The 15,922-nt window shown below is 41.6% G+C and overlaps 1 protein-coding gene across 2 annotated transcripts in view; it reads left to right on the top strand.

Moving 5' to 3' along the window:
- Nucleotides 1-15,922, top strand: part of gnb1l (guanine nucleotide binding protein (G protein), beta polypeptide 1-like) — a 49,068-nt gene that overhangs the window by 11,837 nt on the left and 21,309 nt on the right. For both annotated transcript variants that reach the window (XM_034200237.1, XM_034200239.1), the window contains exons 4-5: nt 1,457-1,619; nt 9,646-9,738. In XM_034200237.1, the coding sequence (XP_034056128.1) occupies nt 1,457-1,619; nt 9,646-9,738 (256 nt within the window). The remainder of the gene's footprint in view (nt 1-1,456; nt 1,620-9,645; nt 9,739-15,922) is intronic.

Below are 15,922 nucleotides of genomic sequence, written 5' to 3'. Positions count from 1 at the left end.
AATGGAAACGTTGTCATGTTGCTGTTGTTCAGCATGGAAACATTCATTAGCTAACAATAGGGATGGGTATCGTTTGAAATGTATCGATTCCGATTCCGGTTCTTATCGATTCCCCGTTTCGATTCTAAAATTGTAAAAGAAAGATGTCAAACGTTTAGATAACAAAAATATCTTTATTCATTTAAGCTTTAACTGACATTTTTACAAATAAAAAATATACATGCAATACAAATGTATTGCACAATAGCTGTGCTTTATTTTAACTGAGCTATGTCTGTGGCAAGCTATTAACAGGCATTGTGCATTGTCTTTTTCTTTTTTTAGTGTAGTGGAGCCTCACTTTAGAGCATTTACCGCGATCCATCTTTGGTGTTATGAAGTGAGGTCCACAGTTGCCCCGCTGCGGGGAAACTGTGGACCTCTGTCGCCTGTCAGCTCAACTTACATGATGCCGTTTAAAAAAAATGAAGGGCGGTGCCGGCCGTCAGCGAACCGAGTCGGTCGTCAACGGCCATTCTGTGATTCTCCAGAACACACAGATGGCCAGACCGCCGCTGAATTCCACCGGGTCACCGCGGCGCAGACGGACCCGGTGGAATACAGGTCTACCGCGTTTAGGAACCGTTAAGCAGAACCGAAATTGTGTATTTTGTATGCGTACCCGGTACCCGGCATTTTCTTATCGGTTCTCATCTGAAAACCGAGTTTCGGTTCCCAACCCTAGCTAACAATGACATTATTGTTCTATTAATATAAAGGGAGGTCAGGTACTCTTTAAAACAGCTGCTAGTTATGGGTACTTTTTACTTAAGTACATTTCAAAGCCCATACTTCTTTACTTTTACTTGAGTAAGGAAGTTTAGTCAGTACTTCTACTTTTACCAGAGTATTTTTAAACACGAGTATCTGTACTTCTACTTGAGTCAAGGATGTGTGTACTTTTGTCATCTCTGGATATCAGCTAGTTATACGCGTTTTGAAATATGTCCATCCCTCTTACTGTTTCTATGAGCATTTTGGAATAGACGTTTTAATTTACTTGCACTAATATCCGTTTTATTGTGTTGCACTGTTGGAGGAGCCTGTGTCCTAAGATTTTCATTGTCATAACTACACTGTAGCTTTGTACAAATGACAATAAAAGCCTTGAATCTTGAGAGTTCATTGTTATTTTTAACTATACTTACAACTTTGGGAAATAAGATAACTTGACAGTAAGCAATCAGTGTCACACAGATATAAGCCAGTTATACGTTTTTTGAAATATGCATTGAACTGCAGCGTGTGTCCATCCCTCTTTCTGTTTCTACAAGCATTTCGGAATAGACGTTTTTATTGGTAGCTTAAGAATTCTGAGTTATTTTTACCTATACCTACAACTTCTGCTCATGCTTTTTGAAATATGCATTGAACTGCAGCATGTGTCTTTTCTTTTGGCCTCTCTGTTGTGGAGCAGTCAGGGACGGGACATGCGAGTGTGTCTGTGGGATCTGAGTGAGGGTCGCAGGGCGGTGCTGGACTCGCTGTGGACCGGCAGCGTTGGGTTCTGTCAGTGCTCGCTGCTGGAGATGAGTACCGGGACACATCTGCTGGCCTTCGCTGGACAACAGACCGAAGAGGTTAGACATCAGCAATGAAACTCTAAATTGTCTTTGGGTGTGGATAAGATAAGATAAAATAAGATGGATGGAACTACTGAATTACCCCGTGGGGAAATTCAGTAATTATACAGCAACAGGGTAAGGATGAAAAACAGGACAGCACAGATTAGGGATTAATACAATCAAAGATAAACATACAATTATATACAGTTAAGTAGCTTTAAAATAAGAAATGAATTAAATGGAACATATATACATATTTGGGTCTTATATTAGATGTACATGTATGTGTGAAAACAGTATTTATTTTATGTCCAGTACTTGTGTCACATTGTTGACCCCTTGTTGTCCGGCCTGATGGATGTGATGGGTTGAGGTATCTTTGTTTAGCTTATTTTTTAAATAGCAACCAATCTGCCAGTTCATGCTGGGATGTACTCCTGTTATAAAAAAAAATGGATGCAGGGAATGTCACATTTTAACCTAAACATTTGCCAAAGCTGTATATTTTCACAGTTTGTATTGGAAGTTTACTCTTAATAATTTTTTTAATATATTGCAGTGTGCGAAAAAGCACACTTCCGATCGTCCGGGACGAGTTATTTACAATATCGGACAAGTACATCTTTCCATTGACGTGTCCGACGGACAAGTGACGTTTTTCGCCCACATTTATTGACAAATGATTGATAAATTCAGCTTACAAAAGGCAGAACTCATTTCGCAAATCGTCCGTGTCCGCCATTGTTGTTTGCGACCGCTTTACGTTTCCTTCTTTGTCATGTGTGAATGCAGTAAAATCTTACAGCTCACTTATGTTAGCGGTGTCGTAAAACCATGGGAAAATGTAAAATACGATGCCGAAGAAGAAGATTCCAGTGGCCCCAAGAGGAAGCATGTTTCTTGCCAAATATGAACAAATAAACAATAAAACTTAACTTAGTTACAGTAAACCAGATTCTTGTATGCTTTATGTTGATATTTAATCATATTTAAAATAGGTGCAGCATGCACAAAGTATAGCTATGGACAAGTGAAACAAGTAAATTGCCAAACTCACTTGTCCAGACAAGTACTCTCTTAAAACGTTTCTTTTTTGACACTGTATTGTCAAAGAATATTCATGCTTATTTGAAAACCCATATTTGAAGGTCCTTGAAATCCTTTTAGATTTTTTAAATGGGAATGAAGAGACATGGGTCATTGGAAGTGCTTGAGGTTATATATTTTGTGCAGTAATAGTTACTAAAGTTATTCTAATATTTGTTGGTTTACATTTCTAAAAAGTCCTTAAAAAGTCCTTGATTTTATGTTTTTGTTAACTTAAAGGGGACCTTTCATGCAAAATGCACTTTTGTAATAATAATAATAAATGGAATTTATAAAGCGACTTTCACGGGACCCAAAGTCGCTGTACATGGTGGACAGACAAAATAAAACAGACAATGAGGAGCGAACAAAACAAGTCTTTTATACATGAATATGTGTTCCCGGTGTGTCAGGGAACTCACCAAGTGTCAGAAAACACAACCCTCTCTCTTTTCCTCCATACCCAAATCTCTAAAAGCGGGGCTGCAACAGATCTGATACAGATTTGAAAATTCTCTGACGTCAGGAACGAGGAGCTCCGCCTATATGGCCAACTCTCCACCTATCAGGGGAATGAGAGGTTGGGCCACGGCCGGCCATTTCCGCTCGAAAGCGCTGGAGACGCTGTAGTACATATGCCAGGCCTGTAAGTGGCGCTGTAGTCTGCCACAAAAGCAGCGAAGAAGACTTCCCGAGCATGGTTGCCATGGTTGCCCTTCTGTTTATTCTCCGCTGTGGCTCTTTTTCTCCCTCCCCGAGGCAAGCGTTTGCTCCTGCTGCTGTAATTCAATGCAATCCCTCCCCGTCGAGGCAAGCACTGTCACAGAGATGTTCACAAGTCTTTTTTTGCAAGTCCAAGTCAAGTCTCAAGTCTTTGGTCACGAGTCCAAGTCAAGTCTCAAGTCTTTGTGGGGTGAGACTTGATCAAGTCTCAAGTCTTTGGTCACGAGTCCAAGTCAAGTCTCAAGTCTCTAAAAAATAAAAGTCTCATGTCTCTTCTGGTTGTAATAAGCCTTCTATTGTCTGCTGCTATCCAGTCTGTTAAGAATACTGCACAGCTATATCTAAGAAATTCAAAGCATTTACTGTATCTGAAATATACTGAACTGGTGATAAAAACATGACCTGTTCCAAAAGAGATATCTACCATTAACACCATTTACCAGCCAGATGCTGGTAAATCATGCAAGTGGCTGGTTCTGTATGTTGCACGCACCAGCCACAAATAACAATGGCAATCTATTGAGTGGCTGGTAACATTTCAACATTCACTAGGCTAGCCATTTGGCCAGTGGACAAAAATGTTAAAATTTGACCTCTGCAACCGTATTGTTTAATTACACTGGGTCTCTAATGACATATTTTAAGTCTACTATAAATAAACATATTCCTCTATCCTCTCACTCAAACCCAGTGTAATGGTAACCTGATAAACCTGTAACATTAACGTTACGTGGTCAACAATAAACCTGTAACCTGCCTATAAACCGACAGATGTATTTATGTATGTAACTATGTATTTTTCTACGTTTAACGTTAGCCAGTAGATGGTGGCAGCGGAACGTAATGATTAACGTTACCGACCTTTTTTATGTCATGTCAAGAGTTGGATGTCAACGCCACTCAACGCAAACAAGTGTGACAAGCAAACATTCACTCATCTTTTCAAATATTCAGTTACAAAGCTAGTAGCAAGCTAAGTTAATATTACATAGCTGATGCTGAGCTAAACATGTTTGCTAACCGTCCATATGCGTTAATGTGACTGACCTCTCCGGGTGAGTTTTCAAGTGCCTGATGAAATATGACGTTGTTGCACCAGCATCCTTGATTTTAATATTGCAGACTTTGCAGTGTGCGCTCCTTTTGTTGGTGCCGCCGGCGTTTTGTTCGAAGTTTTTATAGTTGAACCTAATTACAAGCGGTACAGCTGCAGGTGTGCCGCCGGTCACCATGGTGTTACAGTTACCATGATGTTAATGTTGATGTTAAAGGTGGGGTAGGTAAGTTTTAGAAACCGGCTCGAGATACACTTTTTGTTATATTCCATGGAATGCTCTTAACATCCCGATAGCCGGCCCGGCTAAAGTAACTGGATGGCCTACCTGCCTGTCAGCCTTCCATCGGGGCACAAACTTATCTCGTGCCCTCATTGGTCATGTGCGCGTTCGTGTGTGTTGGAGGAGGGGCTCTGTAAGGAAGTGGCAGATTTTCTCCGGTTGTGTATTTTCAAATTCTAGCGATCTCGAGCCGGTTTCTCAAACTTACCTACCCCACCTTTAATACGCCAAAAATAGAAAACACAATGATTGTTCACGAGTCCCAAAACACGAGTCCAAGTCGAGTCCGAAGTCTTTTGAGCAGGAGTCCAAGTCAAGTCTGAAGTCTCTGTGTGTGCGACTTAAGTGCGACTCGAGTCCGAGTCACAAACTCGAGTCCCCATCTCTGCACTGTCATTCTCTCCGGTTAGTCCACCAGCAGATGACAAACACCCACCTCTCCGCCTCTTCCAAGGAACGAGGGGACCGCGCGCCAGAGTTTCAGTTAGATTTTTTTCCGCCGGTCAACATGTCCGTTAAAGTTTCAATCTTCCGGACAAAATTAGAAAAGTGCCGGTCAAAGGTCTTCTTTATTATTTATTGAGCTTTAAAACAAATGAATAATGACTCTATATAATCATATTTGAATAAAACACAGAAGAGGGGGAGAAAAAGAGATCTCTGTCCTCCGACAGCCCAGCAGCAGATCTCAGAGCACGCTCCCCTCTCCTGCAGGGGGGCGTGGTCAGCTGCAGCTCACAGAACCTGAAAAAACAGGGCTGGAATGAGCAAATAGAGCGAAATGAGGTATGGCTAAAATGCAGGATCTGTTTGGTATTTTGAAAAAAAACTATATGTATATACTTTATATAGGTATGGCCCTACAATATATTGTTCAAATATAGCATGATAGGTCCACTTTAATTTAAAAATATTTATCACATACCTGTACTGCCAACTAATAGAATTTAAGAACGTCCCTGTCAGTATAAAAAATATACAGTCGGTAATGTGTATAAATAAATGTCTATGCTTTTTAGGGTAGATTATGTTTACAGTAAGGTAATCAAAGATAGTGGAAATGAACCAGAGACCCTTTGGATCAAAGTTTCCACTCGCACCTAGGTTCAGCATGAGGAAACATCCTTCAGTTTATTGGCAGGTGGGAGTTGGGATGGTTCATTGGTTGACGAGCATAACAAATGCCAACCTGTATGAACCAGGCCAGACTTGCTGCTGCCAGTTTGCCGGTTTACTTCCTTTACGAAAACATATTTGTGGCTTTTAGTTTGATTTCATGGAACATTTAAGTATTACCGCAAAAGTAATCCAACCCCTGTAGTTGTTGAAAAGCGTTCTGATCCAATGAAATAACATAACATTAATGTCGTCATTTTTGAGAACCGTCAGTGTGAAATGTTAGCGTGCAGTTCGCATAATGCCATAATGTCATGAGTCACAGGGCACTGTGGAAAGGTAAAAACATAACACTAACCACCAGCTAAATGTCGCTAAATATTGGCTGTTGGTAGTACGCCATGCCTTTCTATTAATGTGATTGTCTAAAACACAAAATAGGTGTGCAAGGGCCTACAAAAAAGTGCCTTTCAAGAGGTCACTGCTACTTTGGCTAATGCAAAAGTCAAAGTATCTGTTTTAATCTTAGACTGTGGGATTAAAAAGAGAATTTCCCAGACCGGAAGAGATCATGCACTAGAAAGTAATCACAGTTCTGACCGCACAGTGAGTCTCGTACTTAATGCTCAACACCCACCAGCCTGGAGGGCTTTGTGTGGAGTGAGGCGGGATGAGGAGAGGGCAGCCAGCGATTCTGCCATCTTTTATTGCCTCCAGATTCATGTTACTTGCTCCGCGGCAGAGGAGCCACACTTGAAAGGGACAGAGCGGTCACCTGATCCCGCCAAACGTGCCTCCGCTAACCCCAGTCCAGCAGGCCAGGCATCAGGGCGCCTGTGATTCGCAGCACCTCAATAATGCCATTGTCCCAACAGACACAGACAGACAGAAACACACACACACCCATACAAGTTAGACTAAAACAGACCGCAGCCAATATTGTCATTCGGTCTCCACACCCCATTCCACAGACATAACTGACCACGACAGATGCTTATCATGTAACCGCAAATAAAACACCCACATGAACAAATTCCATCAAGAAACAATACAAGTGGCTCAAAACATGCACACTGGTTTAATTTAGTGCTACATGCAGGTAGGTCAATATTTAGGAATGCATCCAAGAAGACAGATAAGAGTTTCCTATTTCAGGTGGTTTCACTGTTTACTGCTCACACTGAGATCCCTGCCAGCAGACACATTAATTAATAGTGTGGGTGCTTTGTTTACAGGCAGTGGGACGCCACACAAGAACTGCGATCACCTGAGGCAAAGAGACGTCCTTAAAGGCTCTCTTTGTCAGGCGTGCAGAGGTAAACACACAGGACAGATGGGGCCGAGCGCTAAAATACAGATCGCTGCCTTAAAGGGCTGTTTAATCTGAGGCCTAATGAGGATGAATATGCGGATCATCAGCAAGTGGAAGGAAAGAGTTTTGGTAGGGATGTGGGTACACACTCAGAGACACACACTCTATCACTGGCTTCATTACGGCCGTGCATTTTATCAGAATCAGTGCCAATGTGTGCAGGAAAACACCATTCATGTCGCGAGGTCAGGGCTTTAGCAGGATTTATTATAGACAGTGGGCGGGGGGGGCGCTCTGATGGATGGGACCGGACCGCTGGGTGCAGGCGCTCTGATCTGCGGAAGTCTTGAACCACAATGACAGATTCACGTGGCTGCTTTGTTATTCAAACTCGGAAGACAAACAAATCATGCGCACAGCTCGTAGGGAAATGTACTTACAACCAAAGTTTCTGTGTGTAACTGTAACAAAGTCTCAGAAATGTAAACGGACTAAAAGTAATAAGAAAGGGATACATTAGAACAAAAGGCATCAGGACAAACTGGATAATTTCCATGTGCTTGGGAAAGGACTGATCACAGTTGGCTTTAGCCTAAAAATGAAACCATGACTAGAGAATATGAGCATGATACAAGTGTCAAGTTGATGCTGTGCAGTTTCACATGTTGATTGGCTAAGGAGGTCTAGTTAGCTCACTTGTTTTGAACTCCACACCACCATATTTTTTTATCGTTTTCAAAGTTGTTGTCTTGAGCCCTGGTGACGTCACTTAAAGCAATTTATCAGAAGCCACAAAAAGCGGCATTTTTTTTTTTACAGTTAAATCAGACTTTAAAAGAGATGGCTTAACGTGGTATGATCAAATGTTTTATTGTATTTGATTGTAGTAGAGTAGTACACACCTGATTAGGATGGTGGTGGGTGCACAACTCAAGGCTTTCATTTATTACACTGTTCAAACTGGTAATATCCTAATAAAGTGTACTCGTATTTCTTAAAGCTCCCATGTCATTGCCATTTCCACTGATCATAATTCCATTGTTGAGGTCTACTAGAATATATTTATATTGTGCAATTTTCCAAACTCACATTGGTTTCTCATTCAGCATCTCTGTATAGTATGTGTATTCACTCTCTGTCCTAAAGGCTTGTTAGAGCTCCTGCCCCCCCCCTCTCCCTATGAGCCCACTGGTCTCTGATTGGTCAGCTCGCCCACTCTGTTCTGATGAGTCCACCACCGTTACAGCGGAACATCAGTGATTATGTGTTACCATGACGTTTGTTAGCAACCAGAAAATGACACCAGTAATACGACAGATGAGAATGCTGCGTGGGGTCTGGGTGCCGTGTTGGCGGGACGTTGCGCCAGAGTTCCCGTTAGAATATTTTTTCGCCGGTCAACATGTCCGTTAAAGTTTAAATCTTCCGGACAGAATGAGAATGAGAATGCCTGTCAAATTGTCATTGGGATCTTTTTTTTTTTATCTTCTGGAGCAGAGCTGTGGATTATTGTTATTGATTACTGCATCAGTGTTTCTTAGGGTCAAAAACACTAAACTCACAACTTAAAATGACAGCGTTTAGTTTATTTAATAAAAGAGCACATGTTCAATGTGAAAAGTGACAGTAGATATATAGATTAGTTGCAATTTGGTGCTATATATATATATATATAAAAAAAAAAAAATTATATATATTTTTTAAACACCTTGAATTTCAGGGGGGGCGCAGGGATCCGTTGGCGGGGCGCAGCGAACAATGGTAGGGGAAACACTGGTGTGTGTGAGGAGCTCCACGGGTCCATTTGGGTATGGTCATTCTGTAAGGCGTTCTGGGGCAGCATAGACAGGTATTTTCTGTGTTAGAGTTATACTCTGTACTTTCATGGTTTGTGACTCTGCAGACCGTTCACATGCATAAAAACCTTCATAACACAAGGGGACGGGTAATAACCGGAAAAGCATGACATGGGACCTTTAATATTATTTAGAAAAGTGTCAAAACTAGTCTATATTGTTTCATATATATACATAGTATTTGTACTGTCTCTAAACTGCCTAAAATATTTACATGTATATATTTTAGCTTTTTTTACATTTATCTACTTATTTAATACATATACATTACACTGTATTTCACAGCTTCTCTGCACTTCTGGTATTATGCTAACTGCATTTTGTTTACCCAGTACTTGTCAATACAAAAAGTTGAATCTAATCTTACATTGTTGGCGTTAATTCTCTAATGTTAACGTGCTACCATGCTAAACTCAGATGGCAGACATTGTGAAAGTGTTACCTGCTAATCTTCAACTTGTTAGCGTTGTCAATGTGATCATGTTAGCATGCTGATATTAGATGGTAGCTCAAAGCTCCACTGTTCTTGCATTGATGTGGAATATGGAAGAGGACAGGTAAGCAATCATGGGTCCATTTCTAACTTGTACTTTTGCCATTTGTCTCTGCAGATCAAGATTGTCGAGCTACCCAGTAAGACCCCGGTCTGCACCCTGGTACCGGACGCTAAGCTGGGGATGATCATGTGTATCAAACTGTGGCAGGTAAGCATTGACAGTCCTCATAAGTGTCCTTTTCACGGTCTTTAAAGGTCACCTATTATGCAGAATCCACTCTTCTACATCAACATGTGTCCCCTCTTCTTCATGTCTCTTCTACATCAACATGTGTCCCCTCTTCTTCATGTCTCTTCTACATCAGCATGTGTCCCCTCTTCTTCATGTCTCTTCTACATCAAACATGTGTCCCCTCTTCTCATTGTCTCTTCTACATCAACACGTGTCCCCCTCTTCTTCATGTCTCTTCTACATCAACATGTGTCCCCTCTTCTTCATGTCTCTTCTACATCAACATGTGTCCCCTCTTCTCCATGTCTCTCTCTACATCAACATGTGTCCCCTCTTCTTCATGTCTCTTCTACATCAGCATGTGTCCCCTCTTCTTCATGTCTCTTCTACATCAACATGTGTCCCCTCTTCTTCATGTCTCTTCTACATCAACATGTGTCCCCTCTTCTTCATGTCTCTTCTCCATCAACATGTGTCCCCTCTTCTTCATGTCTCTTCTACATCACCATGTGTCCCCTCTTCTTCATGTCTCTTCTACATCAACATGTGTCCCCTCTTCTCCATGTCTCTTCTACATCAACATGTGTCCCCTCTTCTTCATGTCTCTTCTACATCAACATGTGTCCCCTCTTCTTCATGTCTCTTCTACATCAACATGTGTCCCCTCTTCTTCATGTCTCTTCTACATCAACATGTGTCCCCTCATTCCTCATGTCTCTTCTACATCAACACGTGTCCCCTCTTCTTCATGTCTCTTCTACATCAACATGTGTCCCCTCTTCTTCATGTGTCTTCTACATCAACATGTGTCCCCCTCTTCTTTCATGTCTCTTCTACATCAACATGTGTCCCCTCTTCTTCATGTCTCTTCTACATCAACATGTGTCTCCTCTTCTTCATGTCTCTTCTACATGAAACATGTGTCCCCTCTTCTTCATGTCTCTTCTACGTCAACATGTGTCCCCTCTTCTTCATGTCTCTTCTACATCAACATGTGTCCCCTCTTCTTCATGTCTCTTCTACACTCAACACGTGTCCCCTTCTTCTCCATGTCTCTTCTACATCAACATGTGTCCCCTCTTCTTCATGTCTCTTCTACATCAACCACGTGTCCCCTCTTCTTTCATGTCTCTTCTACACTCAACATGTGTCCCCCTCTTCTTCATGTGTCTTCTACATCAACATGTGTCCCCTCTTCCTCATGTCTCTGCTACATCACATGTGTTCCCCTCTTCTTCATGTCTCTTCTACATCAACATGTGTCCCCTCTTCTTCATGTCTCTTCTACATCAACATGTGTCCCCTCTTCTTCATGTCTCCTCTACATCAACATGTGTCCCCTCTTCTTCATGTCTCTTCTACATCAACACGTGTCCCCTCTTCTCCATGTCTCATCTACATCAACATGTGTCCCCTCTTCTTCATGTCTCTTCTACATCAACACGTGTCCCCTCTTCTTCATGTCTCTTCTACATCAACACGTGTCCCCTCTTCTTCATGTCTCTTCTACATCAACATGTGTCCCCTCTTCTTCATGTCTCTTCTACATCAACATGTGTCCCCTCTTCTTCATGTCTCTTCTACATCAACACGTGTCCCTCTTTCATGTCTCTTCTACATCAACATGTGTCCCCTCTTCTTCATGTGTCTTCTACATCAACATGTGTCCCCTCTTCATGTCTCTTCTACATCAACACGTGTCCCCTCTTCTTCATGTCTCTTCTACATCAACATGTGTCCCCTCTTCTTCATGTCTCTTCTACATCAACATGTGTCCCCTCTTCTTCAGTCTCTTCACATCAACATGTGTCCCCTCTTCATGTCTCTTCTACATCAAATGTGTCCCCTCTTCTTCATGTCTCCTCTACATCAACATGTGTCCCCTCTTCTTCATGTCTCTTTTACATCAACATGTGTCCCCTCTTCTTCATGTCTCCTCTACATCAACATGTGTCCCCTCTTCTTCATGTCTCTTCTACATCAACATGTGTCCACTCTTCTTCATGTCTCTTCTACATCAACATGTGTCCCCCTCTTCTTCATGTTCTTCTACATCAACATGTGTCCCCTCTTCTTCATGTCTCCTCTACATCAACATGTGTCCCCTCTTCTTCATGTCTCTTCTACATCAACATGTGTCCCCTCTCTTTCATGTCTCTTCTACATCAACATGTGTCCCCTCTTCTTCATGTCTCTTCTACATCAACAGGTGTCCCCTCTTCTTCATGTCTCTTCTACATCAACATGTGTCCCCTCTTCTTCATGTCTCTTCTACATCAACATGTGTCCCCTCTTCTTCATGTCTCTTCTACATCACATGTGTCCCCTCTTCTTCATGTCTCTTCTACATCAACATGTGTCCCCTCTTCTTCATGTCTCTTCTACATCAACATGTGTCCCCTCTTCTTCATGTCTCTTCTACATCAACATGTGTCCCCTCTTCTTCATGTCTCTTCTACATCAACATGTGTCCCCTCTTCTTCACGTCTCTTCTACATCAACATGTTGTCCCTCCCTCTTCTTCATGTCTCTTCTACATCAACATGTGTCCCCTCTTCTTCATGTCCTCTCTACATCAACATGTGTCCCCTCTTCTTCATGTCTCCTTCTACAATCAACATGTGTCCCCTCTTCTTCATGTCTCCTTCTACATCAACATGTGTCCCCTCTTCTTCATGTCTCTTCTACATCAACATGTGGTCCCCATGTGTCCCTCTTCTTCATGTCTCTTCTACATCAACATGTGTCCCCTCTTCTTCATGTCTCTTCTACATCAACATGTGTCCCCTCTTCTTCATGTCTCTTCTACATCAACATGTGTCCCCTCTTCTTCATGTCTCTTCTACATCACCATGTGTCCCCTCTTCTTCATGTCTCTTCTACATCAACATGTGTCCCCTCTTCTTCATGTCTCTTCTACATCATGTCTCTTCTACATTCACATGTGTCCCCTCTTCTTCATGTCTCTTCTACATCAACATGTGTCCCCTCTTCTTCATGTCTCTTCTACATCAACATGTGTCCCCTCTTCTTCATGTCTCTTCTACATCAACATGTGTCCCCTTCTTCTTCATGTCTCTTCTACATCAACATGTGTCCCCTCTTCTTCATGTCTATTCTACATCAACATGTGTCCCCTCTTCTTCACGTCTCTTCTACATCAACATGTGTCCCCCTCTTCTTCATGTCTCTTCTACATCAACATGTGTCCCCTCTTCTTCATGTCTCTTCTACATCAACATGTGTCCCCTCTTCTTCATGTCTCTTCTACATCAACATGTGTCCCCTCTTCTTCATGTCTCTTCTACATCAACATGTGTCCCCTCTTTCTTCATGTCTCTTCTACATCAACATGTGTCCCCTCTTCTTCATGTCTCTTCTACATCAACATGTGTCCCCTCTTCTTCATGTCTCTTCTACATCAACATGTATCCCCTCTTCTTCATGTCTCTTCTACATCAACATGTGTCCCCTCTTCTTCATGTCTCTTCTACATCAACATGTGTCCCCTCTGTGGAAAGAGACTCTGAAAGTTTCAGGAACAAAGATTCTCTCTCTTTTTGATCCATTTCTATAAAAACCTGTCTGAAAATGAGCTGATCAGATTTTGGCCAATTTATGATGTCATAACGATGTTTTGTCTTGAGTAACCATTAGCCAATCAGCAACCAAGGTAACCCCCCCCCCCCCCACCTTATCACCTGAATCTCCTCCTAGAGCACCATTGAGTTCTTTGTAACCAAATCTCTCTCAGAGGGGCGTGGGGAGGGGCTCCTTATTTTCATCTAAAGTAACAGACAGAGAATCAGCACTTTGGAAACAGGGCTGAAACAGAGGGGATTATGGGTAATGCTGCAATGATCTGTTTGGTGTTTCAGCCAATCAGAGACATGTTCTGGTATATATCTGAGAACTATGATATATTGATGAAAAACAATATAATAGGGGACCTTTAACTTAAACCCAAAATAGTCAATTCATACCTCAAGTGCATCAAGTTCACGTTGGCAGCCATTATAACAAAAAGTATATTCTGTACTCTTTTTAACAACGAGCGAAGAGTCTGTACTTTTTTCTTTACTACCTGCTTTACTCTGATTGGCCAGCAGCCCATAACAATAATAGAAACAGTCAACACAAATGCACATGAGAGACGTGGCACATGATTTACAGCCCAACAACTCGTCCCGGGCCGTTTTTCCAAGCGTTTCTTCTCAGCTGGCAGCGAGTCCCAACACTGTAATTAGAGCGTTTGGAAGGGCCGTGGGTTCACAGCCATATATCAGCCTGCAGCTGTACATCCAATCTGATCCCAGCTTAAAAACGCTGCTTTCTGTTTTGCAAATGCTGTCAAAGTTTTATTTTCCAGCCATTAAGGTGACCCTGTGATTATTTTCATGGTTAATTATTAACTCTTTGGGTTTGGGACTTTGGGAAACAGTGTGGGTTTTCAGACTTGCATCAGACTGTGGATGGTTTGAATACATGTTATGGGCAGACATCAAAACACAGCTTGAATGAGTGAGGTGTGTCGCTTCTCCTATTCAATTTGGTGTTCCTGGTAAACAAATTAGAGTGATTTGAGTGAACTAGAAAAGCTGTAAAGGTGACATCGTGTTGGTGAAATAATTACAGAGCCTCACAGTGCAAGCTTTTTCTTTCCGCCCTTGATTTCACTGTTACACCCACCTTTCATCATCTGATTTATGAACAAATGCTGGTTCAGCGTTGAGTGCCAGGAAACACAATGATCAATTATATCATTATGAATGATATAATATCATTATAATACAGCACAGGCAGCTGTCTGACTTCAAAGCTGAAGGGTCCAGGTGATTTTAAATCGTCTCAGGCTGATTCCTTTAAAGGCAGCGGCGCTCATCTGTTACTCTGACCGAGACTCTGGAGAGGCAGATGGAAGAGAATGAAAACCCACTGTGTGTGTGTGTGTGTGTGTCTCAGTGTGTGTGTTTTTGTCAGTGTGTGTAATCTGCTTTCTAGGGCTGCACAATGATCTAATATACAAATAAATACTCGCTAGATATTAATAAAGATTAATGTTATTTTATTTCTTATGCTGTGTATCAATTTGAATCCTTCTATTATATATTTTTTTATTGAGTTACAATGAGTTAAGTTTATACGGTATATATCTTTCCCTTTCCCCCCCCTCCCCCACCCTCTCGGTGCTATATAGTAAAGTCAATAAATAAATATATAGGTTAAAGTAATGTAAAAGAAATAAAGAATAATAACAATAATACATATACCTATATACTCACAGGTATATGTATTAGGGGTGCACCGAATGGGAAATTCTTGGCCGAAACCGATACCGAAAATAGGAAACAGTTGGCTGAAAACCGAATGCCGAAAGGCCGAAAATGATTAATAGAAATATATATATATAATGTATACATTTTTTACCAATGTTGTTCAGCTACCTGATTATGGAAATAGACATGATTATGGCAAAACTTAACTTAAATAATAATCACTATTATGGGTCCATAAAACATGTATTCAGCACTTTTGAATGCATACAGTACATTTATATATGTCATGTATTATTGCTAAAAAACGTTATATCGCAGTCCTAGTGTCGCCAACTCGTTTCTAATATGCAAAGACAACAAATGCGTCTATGATGTATTTCGATCAGACGAGATCTCTCTCCCCCGTCTGTGTGCGAGGGGGCGGGGCAGTTTACACACACGCAGCTGCTACATGCAGCGGAGCACACTGCGGAGATGGCGGAGAGAACGCGCTCCGAGGTGTGGTTCAACTTTACCCGTCTCGATGTGGAGAATACTTGCTACCATAAGTGCAATAAGAGTTTAGCATGTAAGCACGAGCAATTTGTCTAAACATTTAGCAAAAGTGCACCGCATGCAGACGGAGGAATGTACCGGGTTCGACCGTCTTTCTAGCAGCTCTGTAGCTCCATCACGAGTAACGTTTCCACGTCAGGTGTTATGTATGCTAGCAGCAACACACGGAGTTAACTACATGATACAAGCATGGGTTAATGATTAGAGGTAACTGAGTTATTTAGTTTGTTAAAGTTTCAGCTATTCTGTTTACAGTCTGTCATCAGATTATTTAATACGATTTGTTAAAGGCTCAGGGCAATCTCGATGACAAAGGTCAATGTCCCCCC

The sequence above is a fragment of the Gymnodraco acuticeps genome, unplaced genomic scaffold, assembly GCF_902827175.1.
Source record: "Gymnodraco acuticeps unplaced genomic scaffold, fGymAcu1.1, whole genome shotgun sequence".
In the NCBI taxonomy this organism is placed as follows: domain Eukaryota; kingdom Metazoa; phylum Chordata; class Actinopteri; order Perciformes; family Bathydraconidae; genus Gymnodraco; species Gymnodraco acuticeps.
Note: the sequence above shows the minus strand (reverse complement) of the source record. Positions and strands in the feature narration are given on the sequence as shown.